The 20,131-nt window shown below is 44.8% G+C and overlaps 1 protein-coding gene across 1 annotated transcript; it reads left to right on the forward strand.

The window, feature by feature from the left end:
* Window positions 1-90: 90 nt before the first annotated feature.
* Window positions 91-19,173, forward strand: LOC106611790 (E3 ubiquitin-protein ligase RNF38). The gene is made up of 12 exons (XM_014212376.2): window positions 91-260; window positions 925-1,468; window positions 5,228-5,277; window positions 8,384-8,595; window positions 8,725-9,013; window positions 9,153-9,281; window positions 9,918-10,085; window positions 15,618-15,779; window positions 15,939-16,042; window positions 16,247-16,450; window positions 16,559-16,658; window positions 18,272-19,173. The coding sequence occupies exons 2-12, from the start codon at window positions 1,216-1,218 to the stop codon at window positions 18,332-18,334; spliced, it is 1,734 nt and encodes a 577-aa protein (XP_014067851.2). The 5' UTR covers window positions 91-260; window positions 925-1,215; the 3' UTR covers window positions 18,335-19,173.
* Window positions 19,174-20,131: the final 958 nt, after the last annotated feature.

A 20,131-nucleotide genomic window follows, 5' to 3' on the forward strand; every position in this document is an offset into this window, starting at 1 on the left:
GTCTGATGATTTTTGCACAGCGCAAGAAATGCGTCTTCAGAGATTTCTGTGCTCGATTAGAGTGGTCTGACCAGAGATGCTAACATCCAATTGATTGATATCCACTTACGCTCCCCACTGACATCTACAGAGAAAATATCAACAGTGAATGTACAATGCGTGGCGGGGATTTAAATCTGACGAAGACCAACATTCTCTGAAGATCTGAAAAGGCATTCGGCCGCTTCTATCTGGGATCAACCAACATCGTCTAAAAAAAGGTTAGCAGCATGCATGCCAACAATGAGCAGAAATTCTAGCAACGAATCTCGGCAGCTAGCTAGTTAAATTGTTTTTCTAGCTCGTTAGCTTTCCTGTTAGCAATAAGCTCGCTAACGTAGACAACGACGGGTTGAGCTAACAATTTAGTAGCAAAAAACGTAGCTAGTTAGCCATATAGAATTTATGGAGGGTTACCAATTGTAATGTGGGAATTGAGGAATATTGCAAATGTATCTAACGTTAGAAAACTGCATTTCTGAACAGTGGTTTATTAACTAACGTGAACTAGCCCGCGAGACAGCTAACGTTAGCAAATATGCTAACGTTAAATAGCAGCAACCTAAGTTTGTTGGCTGGCTAGGTAGCTACAGTTGTAGTAATATTATTTACTTTAATATCAGTTGTGTGTTTTAACATTATCCAACCAAATAGTGTAACTGAATGTGGAACTCTGGCGAGCGTGTGTCATTTCACACTGACAAGTAGCTAGAAAGAGTAGTAGGCAGACGAGCTTCATATGAGACAATAGAAAAACCGAAACGGGTACAGCCCAGATACATACACTAAATATTTGTTATGTACCTATCTGGATTCTTTTGGATCTTTTCATTATGTGCATTGCTCTGACCGAACAAACTAATATACCAAATTGACCTCCTATAGGGATAAAATAATAAATCCATATTTGGAAGGTTTTTGACTGACGGTGACGCGCAACACAGACCAATAGAAGGTGCACGAACGAACTTATTCACGAACGACCGTAGACAGGACGGCTCGAACACCCGCTGCATCCAGTTTTACCTACGCCCCAAACCGAGCGGTTCATGCGAAGGAAGAGACTCCAGAACAGGCCGATTACGAAGATAGCAAGGCGAGGGAAGTAGGCTACGGCAAACCTCCATCTCGCCCAGATACCTCCATTACGTCCACCTACCACCGCCCCCTTCAGCCATGGACCCCCCGAGGACTCGGTCGCGGTCACGGTCAAGTTTTTTTCACTATGGCATGAACGGTGGTGGCAACGGCAATAACGCAATCAACAACGGGAACATGAATGCCAGCGGAGGGATCGGGGTGAACAACACCGGCTGGGCTCCGCACACAGCGCGCAGCTACACAGAGAACCAGCACACCCAGGGGAACTACCTGTCTAGCGGGGCGCCACGCCACGCTTCGCATGGAGCACACAGACACCCCGGCACTGGTAAGCTTCAACGTCTCCCTCCCTTTTCCCCTACTAATCTTGATGCATCACACCCCGTGCATAGATGAGTGTACCATGCAATTTAGCAGGTGCCAGGCTTGACATGTAAACAGTGCAGTGTTCCTCTTAGCTGTATAACATCTTCAGTGAAGGGTTTTCTGTTTGTCTGAAAATATTTTCTCATCCATCCAGTGTTGTCTGTAGTCAGGTGACTGAGGGGTATGGACAGAAACTGTTAGTAGCATCCTCACTGCTTATGTGAAAGGCCTGCTGAACTGCCTGTATGATCTATAAATTGCCTATATTTCCAAACAACATTAATGTATTTCAATTATTGAAAGATGGCTCATGCTGCCTCCAAAGAGCATTTAATGGAGTTTTGGACAAATGGGAGCTGGATGAGACAGTTTTGGACATGGTAAATTAGCATGTGGAGGTATATTTTGAATTGATAGCCCAAATTTATTTCAAGAAAAGATGCATATTATTTGCTCTCCGCAATTTTGTTATTTTATATACAGGGAATTCAATCTGTGTTACCCAGTAGTGTTTTGTGGGTTCCACTTGTGTTAGAGATGTCGACGTGTTCTCTTTAACACCCAGGAAGCTCCTATTCAAACTCCCATTAGACAGCGCTGCAATTATGTCAAAAGTAAGTTTGTTACTCACAAAATATGCACTTTTGCTGAACAACTCTTTATTTACACCTGTTTTACAGGCAGTATGTACTTCCAAAAATTGACAATTTTCCAAGCAACTGGAAGAAAATGTCTATTCGGCACCTCCAATGCATGAATCACTAATTACTGCCACGCACAGGTCAGACGTCAACAACCGCTCAAATCAAATTATATTGATCACATACACATATTTAGCATATGTTATTGTGGGTGTAGCGAAATGCTTGTTCCTAGCTCCAACAGTGCAGTAATATATAACAATACACACACATGTAAAAGAATGGAATTAAGAAATATTCAAATATTAGGACGAATAATGTCAGTGGCATTGACTAAAATACTGTATATACAGTACCAGCTCAATACATTGGAGAGGCATTTTTTGGGTTGCTTGTAAATTGATATTTAGACATTTTTAGGATGTACATATTGGCTGTGACGGGATTAAATGAAGATGGTTGCTTTGTGAAACTTCTTATTTTGTGAGAAACGAAAGCACTTTGACATTACGCATGCAAAGCTGTCTAATGGGTGTTTTGAACCGGAGCTTCCTGGGCATTAGAGAGGATGCATGTCATTACATTTATTTTCAGAAAAAGCTCTATTTTGGTTGGCTCTGGTACATTCTAATTTAAATTTGAGTCATTTAGCAGACGCTCTTATCCAGAGACTCAGTAGTGAGTGCATTCATTCTATTGTACTTCAAACAAGAAAAGCACAAACTAAATTGCACAACTAATTGCGTTAGTACTGTACAAAGATAGAAGTGCGCTATTTGATAGATTCCCCTTACCTAGGGCCCCCAGTGGGGAGACCTGAGGTCAACCTACCACCTCTCCCCGTACTTCTGAGTGGGAGACCTTCCCAGGCAGTAGCCTGCCTAGCTCACAAACTAGAATCAGGGCGCCCACTCCGATGAGGTTAATTGAACCACAGTCCATTACGGTGACATCATTGACATGACATGCAAATGAGCGATAGAAAGCAGATTACGCAAATGTCACAATTCAGAATATATATCTTTGTTTTGTGCAGGCGCCCTGTGCCGCCCCCGGCAAGATATCGCCTTAATCCGCCACTGGATTTAGGAGTAGCAATGGTATATAGGATATTGACTTTATTCAGTCAGTTCTACATCTTTTATAAAAACTCGTGAAATGTAAACTGTCTGCTCAAATAACCGTAAATAGCCTATGCGCCCCGACTCTGTGGCTGGCCATAGGCCTATAAAACATGCAAAGAAATTAAATGAATCTGCCTCAAAAAGATAAGTGGATTTCAACTCCATTATTATCACTGATGTGGGATGTGTAAATTCACTCTCACAGGAGATGAAGCATCATGCTCTCCCTCCATGAAAATAATACATTTGACTGCAGCCAACTTCCATCGCACACAAATAACATGGGTGCCGAGAGCCGGGACAGACAGCAGACTGACAAACCAGCAGTGGTCCCTGTCATCGCTCCACTTTGTGATTGACAGGCGCCGTCCTATCATTCATCCGTGGAAGTTGCGTATCGTTCATTCTAGCGGGAGAAGGCTGTACAGACTTCTCTGACTAGCGAGTTGAAACTTTTTAAATGGAAAGAAGCCCAGTTAATTTATGAAGTGGAAAAAGTAGCTGGCTGACAATGAGTCTGCTATCGGCTGTTCGGTTGACAGCCAGAGATTATGAAAACACTGCTCTGAGGAAACATACCATTAGAACAGAGTGGATTACCTCGAGGCAGAAAGGCATATGAATGAATGCAAGCTTTTAATGAAGAGCTTTTGTAATAGCACTGCCTCCATCCGGACTTAATAAATAACCCACACAGGAATATGTGCACGCACAGACACACCTGGCTACACACTTGTGCGGCTCACAAACCTACACACATTAGGCTCACTTGCCAACACACACTGACGCACTACAAAGAGGGATTTATGGGTATGACTGAAATTCTGTATCTCCCAGCTGTTTGATCCTCCTCTCCTGCTCTAAGCAGATGCCTCTTCTTGAATACTGTGTGTGTGGGTTACAGCGTATTTGGTTTAGTGTGTGCTGTGAGCAGAGCTCTCGGCATGTCACGCCTCTTAACATTACTTTCAGGGGAATGTGTCTACTGGATTTAGAGGTGCTGAATATGCCACTTCATTTCACCATTGTTTCTCTCCCTCTGTCTGAGCTCGAACAGACAAACTGCATGTTTTGGCCTTGAGGAAGAGGAGCTTAGGCTTGGCCTAGTGGCTCAATCCTGGAGCCAGGGTTGTACGAATCATGCAGTCACTGGCTCAAATAGGTGCCCTTTCTGTACCGAGGCCCAGATACTAGGGCCTTTATAACCTGGCAAACGTCACCCAACCCGGGCCCGATCCTTTCCCTGTGTCACATCACACAGCTCAGTGTCTGGATCTCTGTGTCCCTCCCTGTCCTTGTCGGAGCTGAGCGCCAGTCGCCTGGCTGCTCTTTTCTGTTCTGCTGCCACTGGCGGTGCGTCTTTGAGCTGTCAGTCTCCCCCGACTTCATAGAGCTGGGAGAGGAGCGCTCTCAGATGGTTCTTCTTCTGAAGAGACTGAGGGGGGCAGGCAGCTAGTTGGGGGAGGGAGGGAGAGAGGAGGTGAGGGGTGGGTGTGTTTTTGGTTTTCAGGAAACTCCGTCAGCACAGTTCAAGGGCATCTCTGCCTGTGAAAGATTGGAGTGTGTGTCTGTGTAATATTGTAGTGTGTCTGAGGCAGCAGAGGGGGTAGTTTTTACATTTGAGATCGTTACATTGTAGAGAGCATGGTTCTCCCTCTTGTCAGTGGAAGACAGAACATTGTCTGATTTTTAAACCAGGCCATTCAAAGCCACTAAGACACATTCAGATCTAGACTGAGCAGACTTTATCCAGCTATACTACGTGTGTGTATATGTTCCCTCAAAGTTTAAACACAATTTGGGCCACTACTTTCTCTTCAGATGGTAATCGCAGAGAGGGTTAAAAGGAGCATGACTGCTGCTGTACATGTTAACCCGTCCAGGTCTATGTTTGAGTCTTTCTATAGCCTACTGCCTGGTTTGACCCTCCTGTTATTCTGTGTCTCTGGCCTGTAGGTGTCCTTCACTTCCACCCTGATAACGTCTGCAGTGATGAGCGGGACAAGGTGAGTATATTTCCCTTTCCCTATTACACCCAGTACCAGGACAGCTGTAGGAATGCTATAGTATGGTGTTAAAGTGGAACTGACAGTGTTTTAGCAGCATGAAATCTTATAAAAATATGTAAATATGATGCTTTTATTTTTTATAACAATTTCTGTCAAGCAGGCACATAGATATGGTCATTTTCACTGTCACACTTTCATAGAATGTTTTGGGAATGATGTAGAGTAAGGCATTTTGTGCTTACATTTTATAGCAATATAGAGTTGGAAAGTTTCTGTGGATTTGGACAATTTAAGACAGTGCCGTAAATAAAACCGAATAAAAATGGCAGTCTTGTCCAGGCTACACAGATTGGTGCACCATAGCCAAACTGAGCTACAGTAGGCATATATGCAAATAAGCCATTTGCCACATGGGCCTGCCATCATTCACTTTGAACTAGACTGTTTACAGGCAGTAGCAACAGCACAACTTTAGATCATTAGAAAGCATTTGCCAAGAGTCACAAAATACACCTGAGTGGATTTCTGCACATACAGTACCAGTCAAAAGTTTGGACAGGCCTACTCATTCAAGAGTTTAATTATTTTTACTATTTTCAAGACTGTAGAATAATAGTGGAGACATCAACCCTATTAAATAACTCGTATGGAATCATGTAGTAACCAAACAAGTTTTAAACTAATCAAAATATATTTGAGGATCTTCAAAGTAGCCACCCTTTGCATTGACAGCTTTGCACACTCTTGGCATTCTCTCAACCAGCTTCATGAGTTAGTCACCTGGAATGCATTTCAATTAACAGGTGTGCCATGTTCATTTCAGGAATTTATTTCCTTAATTTGTTTGAGCCAATCAGTTGTGTTGTGACAAGGTAGGGGTGGTATACGGAAGATTGCCATATTTGGTAAAAGACCAAGTCCATATTATGGCAAGAACAGCTCAAATAAGCAAATAGAAACGACAGCCAAATCGTTACTTTAAGACATGGTCAGTCAATATGGAATATTTCAAGAACTTTTAAAGTTTCTTCAACTGCAGTTACAAAAACCAAGTGCTATGATGAAGCTCGTGTGGACCGCCACAGAAAAGGAAGACCCGGAGTTACCTCTGCTGCAGAGGATAAGTTCTGCCGCAGAGGATAAGTTCTGCCGCAGAGGATAAGTTCTGCCGCAGAGGATAAGTTCTGCCGCAGAGGATAAGTTCTGCCGCAGAGGATAAGTTGCTGGCCAAATAAATGCTTCATAGTTAAAGTAACACACATCTCAACATGAACTGTTCAGGGGAGACTGCGTGAATTGGGCCTTCATGGTTGAATTGCTGCAAAGAAACCACTACTAAAGGACACCAATAATAAGAAGAGACTTGCTTGGACGAAGAAACACGAGCAATGGACATTAGTCCGTTGGACATCTGTCCTTGGTCTGATAAGTCCAAACTTGAGGTTTTTGGTTACAACCACCATGTCTTTGTGAGATGCAGAGAAGGTGAACGTATGATCTCCGCATGTGTGGTTCCCACCGTGAAGTATGGAGTAGGTGGTGTGGGGACGCTTTGCTGGTAACACTGTCGTGATTTATTTAGAATTCAAGGCGTACTTAACCAGCATGGCTACCACAGCATTCTGCAGTAATACGCCATCCCATCTGGTTTTCCCTTAGTGGGACTATCATTTGTTTTTCAACAGGACAATGACCCAACACACCTCCAGGCTGTGTAAGGGCTATTTTACTCTCCTTCTTGGTGATGGAGCTGCATCAGATGACCTGGCCTCCACAATCACCTGACCTCAACCCAGTTGAGTTGGTTTGGGATGAGTTGGACCGCAGAGTGAAGGAAAAGCGGCCAACAAGTGCTCAGCATATGTTCTCAAAGCATTCCAGGTGAAGCTGGTTGAGAGAATGCAAAGGGTGGCTACTTTGATGAATCGCAAACATAAATCTAAATATATTTTAACACTTTTTGCTTACTACATGATTCCATATAGTTTTGATGTCTTCACTATTATTCTGCAATGTAGTAAAAATAAAGAAACCCTTGAATGAGTAGGTGTTCGCTTTTGACTGGTACTGTATGTAAATACCACTGAGTCTTCTTACATTTGGGAAATGTAAAGTCCTATTGATCAAACCATGAACAGGTAAGGATCTCCTCCCTTTTGACTATTAGATCAACAACTGTTAGCCAGAACAAGATGAGGTTAAATCTGACGCAAACAGTGGACAAACCCTCTCAAACTTGTTCATCTTGTATTTGGCTGTCAAAATTGCGCTGATAAACAATGGGAAATAATAGTAGCCTGCTTGCCCTTCTGCAGCCTGCCGATGCATGCTTGTCCCAACCCACGTTTTGACAACTGAATGGGAATATGCCAGCCCATTTGACCGACGCCAAATGCATGTACAACCAAGAGATATGCTAACTATGGATAAGTCGTTTTAAGTTCAGCCTAGCTAACTAGCAAAATGATTCACATTTCTTGCTAGCTAACCAAATGACACCAATATACCTAGCTGCAGCCACCGAAAAATGTATATGGGGAAGTTGGCCACTCACCCACTCATTGGTGACTTGACATCCTTCCAACAGGTTAGGTAGCTAGCTAGGCTCTGTGCTTTTAGCTTACTAAAGAAATAGCTACATGAATAGATAAGCTAGCCTTTTAGCCCTGTTATCATAGACTTGTGATGCCCTCGCGTGTTTGATTGTATTGGCCTTAATTTTTTATTTTTTCTGTCAAATATTGAGTTAACTGAAACCGTGCATCCGTATGAATGGCTGTAAGCAGCAAACGATGTACCAGCTGTGATTTACAACTAGAGAGCCATTTTTGTTGGACTACCAGGAAATGTAATGGTGAATTATATTAATCATGCATTAAACTGTATCCATCTATTCTGCCAACAGTACCCTACTCTGCGTCAGGTCCTATTTCGCAAAAAAATCCATATTTTTTTAAACCTCTTTTGAAGTTGGGTTTTGTAGCATAAATTGTGAATTTTGTGTTTTTGATTTATAATTCTGTTTTAATATCTGCAAAGTAGTTAACTCTGTCAGTTCTACTTAAAAAAAAGTATCTCTCTCTCTCTCTCTCTGTGTCTGTAGATGGAGGACAGTCCTAGCCCTAAGCGACAGCGTCTTTCCCAGCAGTCTATGTTAGATCTAAGCTCTGCCCCTCCCCCCACCCCATCTTCTCCCATTCGTCCCTGGGAGCTACCCCACACCCCCACTACCTGGGCCCCACCCCCACCCAGTCGCAGACCACACCCACACTACCTGCCAGAGCGATGCCACACTCCTGTCCGCAACCGCCGCAGGTAAGTGTGTGTTAAATGTTACAATGGGTTCGACATCATTGTAGAGTCATTTTTCCTCTGGGCATTATCTGTTGTGATGAGGATGTTTGGTAGCAAGAGACTGACATCTTAATTTCTCCCCCCCCCCAGTCCTCCAATGAGACGCCAGCGAGGCCGCCGTGACCGTCTCCCCCACCACCCCCCTCACCCTCATCACCAACACTACCACCACCATTACCACAACCCGCACCATCACCCCCACCACAGCCTCTCAGCAGGGCTTCAGGATGAGAACTATCGCCACCCCGTCCCCCCTCAGAGTTACCCCTATAACCAGCCTGAGGAGCGCCCCCTCCACCACCCTGCTAACCTGTCCCCCAGGCTGATGCACCCTCCCCCTCAGCAGCAGAGCAGTGTGGTGCTGGACCTCCATGACCAGGTCAGTGAGGAAACAGGAAGCTGCTTTTTATAGTTGTCAGTAAAGCATTATTGAATTTGATTAGGGTCATCTTTTATCCTTCTACGTGGGGGTTCAGGTAGTGTGGTTGTTTGAACTCTGACCTTTGACTTCTGCTCAGGTGTCGTACCCAGTCTCTCCCCCTGGTGGCCCCCCCGGCCTGCCCTCCCACTCGGCCCCCCAGCAGCTCCCAGCATGCTCGGTGGTCTTTAGTGGGCAGCACTACCCTGTCTGCAGTGTCCCTCCATCTGTGAGTTCAACTAGCCTGACTGTCTGACTTGTGTATCTCTTTGACACTGATCATATGCCTACTTCAGAAAGTATTTATACCCCTTGATTTATTCCACATTTTGTTGTTATAGCCCGATTGCAAAATTGATTAACACAGAAGAATTCACCCATCTATACACACACACACACACCAGCATTTTTACTGCCCTGTTAGGAGCTAGTCACACACACACCAGCATTTTTACTGCCCTGTTAGGAGCTAGTCTCACACACACACCAGCATTTTTACTGCCCTGTTAGGAGCTAGTCTCACACACACACCAGCATTTTTACTGCCCTGTTAGGAGCTAGTAACACACACACACACACACACACACACCAGTGTTTTTACTGCCCTGTTAGGAGCTAGTAACACACACACACCAGTGTTTTTACTGCCCTGTTAGGAGCTAGTAACACACACACACACACCAGTGTTTTTACTGCCCTGTTAGGAGCTAGTAACACACACACCAGCATTTTTACTGCCCTGTTAGGAGCTAGTAACACACACACACACCAGCATTTTTACTGCACCTGCTATAACATCTGCAACCAATACACTTTGTATAGAGGAGAGATTAAATCATCATGTAATATGTTATTTCTCTCTCAGGTTCTGCAGACGTGCTCTGTGCAACATCTGCCCATGCCCTACCCGTTCCCCTCTCTGCTGTCCAGTGACCCCACCTTTCTCCTGCCCCCTCCACACCTGTCCCACCATCCCCCTCACATCCCCCAGCCCGGACAGTTTGGATCCTACCCCACACAGCAGGCCAGATCGGTGAGTGGCACTAGGGTTTTACAAAAAGGAGGGGCGGGGCGTGTTGAGTGTGTTCAGTCTAGCATTAAAAGCCATTTGAAGCTCATTAATGACATCTCTCTCTCTCTCGCTTTTTTTACCCTAGCCGTTAGAGAGGATAGAGAATGACGTGGAGCTCTTTTTAATCAAATCAAATCAAATGTATTTTCATATAGCCCTTCGTACATCAGCTGATATCTCAAAGTGCTGTACAGAAACCCAGCCTAAAACCCCAAACAGCAAGCAAAGCATGTGAAAGAAGCACGGTGGCTAGGAAAAACTCCCTAGGAAAAACTCCCTAGAAAGGCCAAAAACCTAGGAAGAAACCTAGAGAGGAACCAGGCTATGAGGGGTGGCCAGTCCTCTTCTGGCTGTGCAGGGTGGATATTATAACAGAACATGGTCAAGATGTTAAAATGTTCATAAATGACCAGCATGGTCAAATAATAATAATCATAGTAGTTGTCGAGGGTGCAACAAGCACGTCCGGTGAACAGGTCAGGGTTCCATAGCCGCAGGCAGAACAGTTGAAACTGGAGCAGCAGCACGGCCAGGTGGACTGGGGACAGCAAGGAGTCATCATACCAGGTAGTCCTGAGGCATGGTCCTAGGGCTCAGGTCCTCCGAGAGAAAGAGAGAAAGAGAGAATTAGAGAGAGCATATTTAAATTCACACAGGACACCGGATAACACAAGAGAAATACTCCAGATGTAACAGACTGACCCTAGCCCCCGACACATAAACTACTGCAGCATAAATACTGGAGGCTGAGACAGGAGGGATCAGAAGACACTGTGGCCCCATCCGATGATACCCCCGGACAGGGCCAAACAGGCAGGATATAACCCCACCCACTTTGCCAAAGCACAGCCCCCACACCACTAGAGGGATGTCTCCAACCACCAACTTACCGTCCTAAGACAAGGCCGAGTATAGCCCACAACGATCTCCGCCACGGCACAACCCAAGGGGGGGGCGCCAACCCAGACAGGAAGACCACGTCAGTGACTCAACCCACTCAAGTGACGCACCCCTCCCATGGACGGCATGGAAGAACACCAGTAGGCCAGTGACTCAGCCCCTGTAAAAGGGTTAGCGGCAGAGAATCCCAGTGGAAAGAGGGGAACCGGCAAGGCAGAGACAGCAAGGGCGGTTCGTTGCTCCAGCCTTTCCGTTCACCTTCACACTCCTGGGCCAGACTATACTTAATCATAGGACCTACTGAAGAGATAAGTCTTCAGTAAAGACTTAAAGGTTGAGACTGAGTCTGCGTCTCTCACATTGGTAGGCAGACCATTCCATAAAAATGGAGCTCTATAGGAGAAAGCCCTACCTCCAGCCGTTTGCTTAGAAATTCTAGGGACAATTAGGAGGCCTGCGTCTTGTGACCGTAGCGTACGTGTAGGTATGTACGGCAGGACCAAATCGGAAAGATGGGTAGGAGCAAGCCCATGTAATGCTTTGTAGGTTAGCAGTAAAACCTTGAAATCAGCCCTTGCCTTAACAGGAAGCCTGTGTAGGGAGGCTAGCACTGGAGTAATATGATCAAATTTTTTGGTTGTAGTCAGGATTCTAGCAGCCGTATTTAGCACTAACTGAAGTTTATTTAGTGCTTTATCCGGGTAGCCGGAAAGTAGAGCATTGCAGTAGTCCAGCCTAGAAGTAACAAAAGCATGGATTAATTTTTCTGCGTCATTTTTGGACAGAAAATTTCTGATTTTTGCAATGTTACGTAGATGGAAAAAAGCTTTCCTTGAAACAGTCTTGATATGTTCTTCAAAAGAGAGATCAGGGTCCAGAGTAACGCCGAGGTCCTTCACAGTTTTATTTGAGACGACTGTACAACCATCCAGATTAATTGTCAGATTCAACAGAAGATCTTTGTTTCTTGGGACCTAGAACAAGCATCTCTGTTTTGTCCGAGTTTAAAAGTAGAAAGTTTGCAGCCATCCACTTCTTTATGTCTGAAACACAGGCTTCTAGCGAGGGCAATTTTGGGGCTTCACCATGTTTCATTGAAATGTACAGCTGTGTGTCGTCCGCATAGCAGTGAAATTTAACATTATGTTTTCGAATGACATCCCCAAGAGGTAAAAATATATATATATATATAGTGAAAACAATAGTGGTCCTAAAAAGGAACCTTGAGGAACACCGAAATGTACAATTGATTTGTCAGAGGACAAACCATTCACAGAGACAAACTGATATCTTTCCGACAGATAAGATCTAAACCAGGCCAGAACTTGTCCATGTAGACCAATTTGGGTTTCCAATCTCTCCAAAAGAATGTGGTGATCGATGGTATCAAAAGCGGCACTAAGATCTAGGAGCACGAGGACAGATGCAGAGCCTCGGTCTGACATCATTAAAAGGTCATTTACCACCTTCACAAGTGCAGTCTCAGTGCTATGATGTGGTCTAAAACCAGACTGAAGCGTTTCGTATACATTGTTTGTCTTCAGGAAGGCAGTGAGTTGCTGTGCAACAGCTTTTTCTAAAATTTTGGAGAGGAATGGAAGATTCGATATAGGCCGATAGTTTTTTATAATTTCTGGATCAAGATTCGGCTTTTTCAAGAGAGGCTTTATTACTGCCACTTTTAGTGAGCTTGGTACACATCCGGTGGATAGAGAGCCGTTTATTATGTTCAACATAGGAGGGCCAAGCACAGGAAGCAGCTCTTTCAGTAGTTTAGTTGGAATAGGGTCTAGTATGCAGCTTGAGGGTTTGGAGGCCATGATTATTTTCATCATTGCGTCAAGAGATATAGTACTAAAACACTTTAGTATCTCCCTTGATCCTAGGTCCTGGCAGAGTTGTGTAGACTCAGGACAATGGAGCTTTGGAGGAATACCCAGATTTAAAGAGGAGTCTGTAATTTGCTTTCTAATGATCATGATCTTTTCCTCAAAGAAGTTCATAAATTTATTACTGCTGAAGTGAAAGCCATCCTCCATTTGCGAAGGCTGCTTTTTAGTTAGCTTTGCGACAGTATCAAAAATAAATTTCGGATTGTTCTTATTTTCCTCAATTAAGTTGGAAAAATAGGATGATCGAGCAGCAGTAAGGGCTCTTCGATACTGCACGGTACTGTCTTTCCAAGCTAGTCGGAAGACTTCCAGTTTGGTGTGGCGCCATTTCCGTTCCAATTTTCTGGAAGCTTGCTTCAGAGCTCGTGTATTTTCTGTATACCAGGGAGCTAGTTTCTTATGACAGATGTTTTTAGGGGTGCAACTGCATCTAGGGTATTGCGCAAGGTTAAATTGAGTTCCTCGGTTAGGTGGTTAACTGATTTTTGTCCTCTGACGTCCTTGGGTAGGCAGAGGCAGTCTGGAAGGGCATCAAGGAATCTTTGGGTTGTCTGAGAATTTATAGCACGACTTTTAATGCTCCTTGGTTGGGGTCTGAGCAGATTATTTGTTGCAATTGCAAACGTAATAAAATGGTGGTCCGATAGTCCAGGATTATGAGGAAAAACATTTAGATCCACAACATTTATTCCATGGGACAAAACTGGGTCCAGAGTATGACTGTGGCAGTGAGTAGGTCCAGAGACATGTTGGACAAAACCCACTGAGTCGAAGATGGCTCCGAAAGCCTTTTGGAGTGGGTCTGTGGACTTTTCCATGTGAATGTTAAAGTCACCAAACATTAGAATATTATCTGCTATGACTACAAGATCCGATAGGAATTCAGGGAACTTAGTGAGGAACACTGCATATGGCCCAGGAGGCCTGTAAACAGTAGCTATAAAAAGTGATTGAGTAGGCTGCATAGATTTCATGACTAGAAGCTCAAAAGACGAAAACGTCATTGTTTTTTTTTTTGTAAATTGAAATTTGCTATCGTAAATGTTAGCAACACCTCCGCCTTTGCCGGATGCACGGGGGTATGGTCACTAGTGTAACCAGGGGTGAGGCCTCATTTAACACAGTAAATTCATCAGGCTTAAGCCATGTTTCAGTCAGGCAAATCACATCAAGATTATTATCAGTGATTAGTTCATTGACTATAACTGCCTTGGAAGTGAGGGATCTAACATTAAGTAACCCAATTTTGAGATGTGAGGTATCACGATCTCTTTCAATAATGGCAGGAATGGAGGAGGTCTTTATACTAGTGAGATTGCTAAAGCGAACACCGCCATTTTTAATTTTGCCCAACCTAGATCGAGGCACAGACACGGTCTCAATGGGGAAAGCTGAGCTGACTACGCTGACTGTGCTAGTGGCAGACTCCACTAAGCTGGCAGGCTGGCTAACAGCCTGCTGCCTGGCCTGCACCCTATTTCATTGTGGAGCTAGAGGAGTTAGAGCCCTGTCTATGTTCGTAGATAAGATGAGAGCACCCCTCCAGCTAGGATGGAGTCCGTCACTCCTCAACAGGCCAGGCTTGGTCCTGTTTGTGGGTGAGTCCCAGAAAGAGGGCCAATTTTCTACAAATTCTATCTTTTGGGAGGGGCAGAAAACAGTTTTCAACCAGCGATTGAGTTGTGAGACTCTGCTGTAGAGCTCATCACTCCCCCTAACTGGGAGGGGGCCAGAGACAATTAATCGATGCCGACACATCTTTCTAGCTGATTTACACGCTGAAGCTATGTTGCGCTTGGTGACCTCTGACTGTTTCATCCTAACATCGTTGGTGCCGACGTGGATAACAATATCTCTATACTCTCTACACTCGCCAGTTTTAGCTTTAGCCAGCACCGTTTTTAGATTAGCCTTAACGTCGGTAGCCCTGCCCCCTGGTAAACAGTGTATGATCGCTGGATGATTAGTTTTAAGTCTAATACTGCGGGTAATGGAGTCGCCAATGACTAGGGTTTTCAATTTGTCAGAGCTAATGGTGGGAGCCGTCGGCGTCTCAGACCCCACAACGGGAGGAGTAGAGACCAGACAAGTCTCGGCCTCCGACTCGCTTAATGGGGAGAACCGGTTGAAAGTTTCTGTCGGCTGAATAAGCGACACCGGTTGAGCATTCCTACAGCGTTTCCCTCCAGAAGCCATGAGAAAGATGTCCGGCTGCGGGGACAGTGCGAGGGGGTTTATACTAACGTTACTATCTGTACTTACTGGTGGCACAGACGCTGTTTCATCCTTTCCTACACTGAAATTACCCTTGCCTAACGATCGCGTCTGAAGCTGGGCTTGCAGCACAGCTATCCTTGCCGTAAGGCGATCGTTCTCCTGTATATTATAAGTACAACGACTGCAATTAGAAGGCATCATGTTAATGTTACTTAGCTTCGGCTGTTTGAAGTCCTGACGAACCATGTCCAGATAAAACCTCCGGGGTGAAAAAGTTGAATGAAAAAAGTTGAGTGAGGGGAAAAAGTAAAAATATACGGTAATGAAAAAGTAAAAAACCGTCAGGTAGCAAAGTAAGATCGGCAACAAAACGCACAGCAGCGTAAACAAGTAGCCGTTACAGAGGATAGAGAATGACGTGGAGCTCTTTTTACCCTAGCCGTTACAGAGGATAGAGAATGACGTGGCGCTCTTTTTACCCTAGCCGTTACAGAGGATAGAGAATGACGTGGAGCTGTTGGGGGAGCACCTGTCGTTAGGGGCGGGTCTACACTTCCCCCCTGCGGCCCACCCCGGCCTGCCCCCCCACTCCACTCAGCTCCATTTCCTCTCCCATGAGCCTCTGCCACAGGAGTTCTTTGGAGTGGTGAGTATCTCTCTTGCCTCTGTTCATTATCCCCTTTATCTTCCCACATCAGAGGGATTGTTGCATCATTATATTGTAACTAATTTTAAAGGCATGCGTTGGCTATTTTTTTCAGTTGGTCATATGAAATCCAATAATTATTTCTCCCTTCTCTTTCAGTCGTATCCTAACTTCATGCCACGGCGTATCCCAGGACGACGCTACCGCTCGCAGCAGCCACTGCCACCCTCGCCTTACCACCCCAGTTTCTTGCCTTACTTCCTGTAAGTCACCCGTCTCTAGCTCTACATCATGGGTGTTGTAGTTTAGACAATCAGGAGACTCCGCCCTATTGGTTGGAAGTAGCCTACTCTTATGGCATAGCGCATTTGTGCGAATACAGTCAAGCTTTTTTGTGCTCTGTTTGTCACATGAGCTGTGTATGCACAGTGTCTGTAGGTAAGTGCGTTTCTCTCCCTGTCTGTCAGCTCTATGCTGCCAGTCCAGCCTACAGGCCCTGCCATCAGCTTGGAGCTAGACGTAGATGACGGCGAGGTGGAGAACTACGAGGCTCTTCTCAACCTGGCCGAGCGTCTGGGAGAGGCCAAACTCCGAGGACTGACTAAGGGAGATATCGAGCAGCTGCCTTCCTATAGGTTCAACCCCAACAACCACCAATCAGAACAGACGCTGTGAGTACTTCTCCTTGACCCACCAGAACTGAGGATACTATCCTCCTCGCCGATCCGAGTATACAGTTGGTGGTTTTGTTGAAATGTTGTAATAAAGTTGTGTTGCAGGTGTGTGGTGTGTATGAGTGACTTTGAGTCTCGTCAGCTGCTGCGCGTTCTACCCTGCAGTCATGAGTTCCACGGGAAGTGTGTCGACAAGTGGCTCAGGGTGAGTCTCTCGCTCTAGTATTTCACAAAGCACAACCAACTACACTGAACTAAAATATAAACTCGACATGTAAAGTGTTGGTCCCATGTTTCATGAGCTGAAATAAATGTTCCACATGCGCAAAAAGCTTATTTCTCTCCAATTTTAGAGCAGATGTTTGTTTACGTCCCTGTTAGTGAGCATTTCTCCTTTGCCAAGATAATCCATCCACCTGACAGGTGTGGCATATCAAGAAGCTGATTAAACAGCATGATCGTTACACAGGTACATCTTGTGCTGGGGACAAAAGGCCACTCTCTAAAATGTGCTGTTTTGTCACACAACACAATGCCACAGATGCCTCCATTTGAGGGAGCGTGCAATTGGCATGCTGACTGCTGGAATGTCCACCAGAGCTGTTGCCAGATTGTTAATTTCTCTACCAGAAGCCACCTCCAACAGCCCAGGACCTCCACATCCGGCTTCTTCACCTGCGTGATCGTTTTAAGATCAGCCACCTGACAAAACTGTGGGTTTGCACAACCTGAAGAATTTCTGCACAAACTCCGAGACTGTCTCAGGGAAGCTTGTCTGTGTGTGGTCTTCACCAGGGTCTTGACCCGACTTTAGTGGTCAAATGCTAACTTTCGATTGCCACTGGCACACTGTGTTGTTTCAACTGTACCGGGCAGATGGCAGACTGCGTTTATTGCGTCATGTGGGCGAGCGGTTTGCTGATGTCAACGTTGTGAACAGAGTGCCCAATAATGGCACTGGGGTTATGGGCAGGCAAGCTATGGAGAATAAACACAATTGGATTTTTATCGATGGCAACTTGAAAGCACAGAGATACCGTGTTGAGATCCTGAGGCCCGTTGTCATGCCATTCCTCTGCCGCCATCACCGAAATGTTTCAGCATGATAATGCACGGCCCTGCGTCGCAAGGATCTGTACACAATTCCTGCAAGCTGAAAATGTCAGTTCTTCCATGCTCTGGATCAACGTGTACGACAGTGTTCCAGTTCCTGCCAATGTCCAGCAACTTTGCACAACCTTTGAGTTGGACAACATTCCACAGGCCACAATCGACTCAATGCGATGGAGATGTATCGCGCTGCATGAGGCAAATGATGGTCGCACCAGTTACTGGCTGGACTTCTGATCCACGGCCATTTTTTATTTATTTATTTATAAAAAAAAATTTAAGTTATCTGTATACCAAGTCATGTGAAATCCATAGATTAGGGCCTAATGAATTTCTTCCAATTTCCTTATGAACTGTAACTCAGTAAAATCTTTTAAATTGTTGCGTTTTATATTTTTGTTCAGTATCCTTCTGAGTTGGTAAACAAACTGACAGGGTTTATACTGCCAGCTGGAGTGTTATTTGAACATGTATAAAGCCAAGGTTGGCAAAATATATATTTTTTTCATGTTGCTTTTAACATTTTTTGTTCTGTGTAGTTGGCGAACGTACGTTTCTAGATACTGTGAAACAACATCTTATGTCTTCATACCTAATTCTTGATCCAACTGAAGCGCCCTCTAAAAAACTCTGAAGTACTCCTGTAATGATCAAGTTATCCCTGCATGTTAACTATGTATCTCGCTCTCTGGTTGTCTCTTGCTCCAGGCTAACAGGACGTGTCCCATCTGTAGGGCTGATGCCTCAGAGGTCCAGCGAGACTCAGAGTGACCACCAGGGGGAGACAACCACTCTCACTGTCAAACAGTTTTAGCACTGCCCCCCCATCCCTCCCCTGCATCTCTTTTCCTCCTCCTGTAACTCTGCTCTCATCTCTCATTTTACTGCCCCTCACTCCACCTTCAATCCCTTTTTGAAGTGTTTCTGCCTCCTGTAACTCTGCCCTCCATCTCTCCTTTAGCCCTCTTGCCCTTCTGTCCTCTTCATCCTCACACTCCATTCCCTCTGGATCTCCCTCAGCTGAACCCACTGGTGGGTGTGTGCGCACAAGCTAATGTCCATCCGTATGATTCCTGTCCTTGGTATGTGCCAGCGTTGGGTTTGTGTGTATGAGAGACTGTATTTTTAGTTAGTCTCTGATCATGTATTTGTGTGTTTAGACTTGGGTATCCACATGTAGTTGACACTTAAGGGCCCATGCCACTCCGCTGCCTCTCTGTAGCCTGAACTAGTTGCTTTTTGTTTACTTTCTCTGCCTGGCAGTTTACCTCATCATTCCTGTTGGTCATTGTTACCACGACGACACGCTTTGCTGTATTCCTCTGAAGTTTCTCATTATTTTCTTTATTTTTGTTCCTTAAAAGATTAGTTTGTCTGACTTTGCAGTGGCACATGTGTTATATACTGTATAAATATATGAATATCTGTATACCAAATAAAAGGCTTGATATGAACTTTTTTTTTTTTAAACAACACATTTTTGGACTGTTTTTTAACAATGAATTATGAGATGTGATGCAGTTGGGTTTGATTGTGCTGGATTGATTAGTCTGTTCTGTATGTTAGACTTTACGTGGTGGTTAATTAATAAAAGACATGATACACACTAATCTGTCTGCTGTCTGTTTCATGTAGAGGGGAGACGCCAGAGCAAACGATGGCAGAGGGAACTTTAAAGCAGAAGCTGGGCGTCCTATCGCCTCTCACCACGGAACGTGGTGGAAGGTGATTTCCTAACCCCACAACCACCTGCTGCTTTTAGCCGTTAGTAGTTCTGCTGTGTTTCTTCTCTCAATTGATGGTGACTGGCTTTCTGTAGTTGAGCTTCAACTGTAATGACTGCAAACTGCCAACAGGTGGCGTCACTGTTCTTTGTAAGGCATGATTTATTTTACAGAGAGGGGATGGCTCTCAATGGGATGGTCGAGCAAGCAACCAGACGGTTTCTGGTATCAAATCCCGGGTCCGACGGGGTACAAAAATCTAGAGCTAAGTGAGCTGGCAACAGGAGGGTGGCTGGTATCAAATCCTAGATGCAGTTGTCCTTAAGCAAGGCCCTTAATCGCCAACGACAGCACCCAGTGTGGCAGTCCCCCGCACCTCTCAACAAGTGTCTTTCACAAGGGTTGGGTTAAAAGCTGAAAGCAAATTTCGTTTGGACCTTGTGTGCAATTGACCAATGGTGATAGTGTTAAAATCCTCAGATCAGTAATCCTTCCAGATATAAGGTTAGATGTTAGGGGTTTGTTAAGGATTTGACACTAGATCAAATTCGTCCCAAAAGACAAGAATGAACAAGTTCTAGAAGACAGGATAGGATATGTGTTGGACATTTACTCTTCCTTAAAGTGTCAAGTCTGGCCTATGAGACGTGCAATGATCGTCACAGTAACTAGTGTGAACCAATGATTTCTATACACACTGGATGACTGATAGGGGGCGCTATGTCGACGCTACTGTGCCTCCATTGTAACAGAAATATATATATTTGGAAGTTATAGACCTTTATTTATGTCTACATTGAATTTTTGCCATATTTATTCTATTACAGATGCATTAATGCTTACT

The sequence above is a fragment of the Salmo salar genome, chromosome ssa09 (assembly GCF_905237065.1).
Source record: "Salmo salar chromosome ssa09, Ssal_v3.1, whole genome shotgun sequence".
Lineage (NCBI taxonomy): Eukaryota > Metazoa > Chordata > Actinopteri > Salmoniformes > Salmonidae > Salmo > Salmo salar.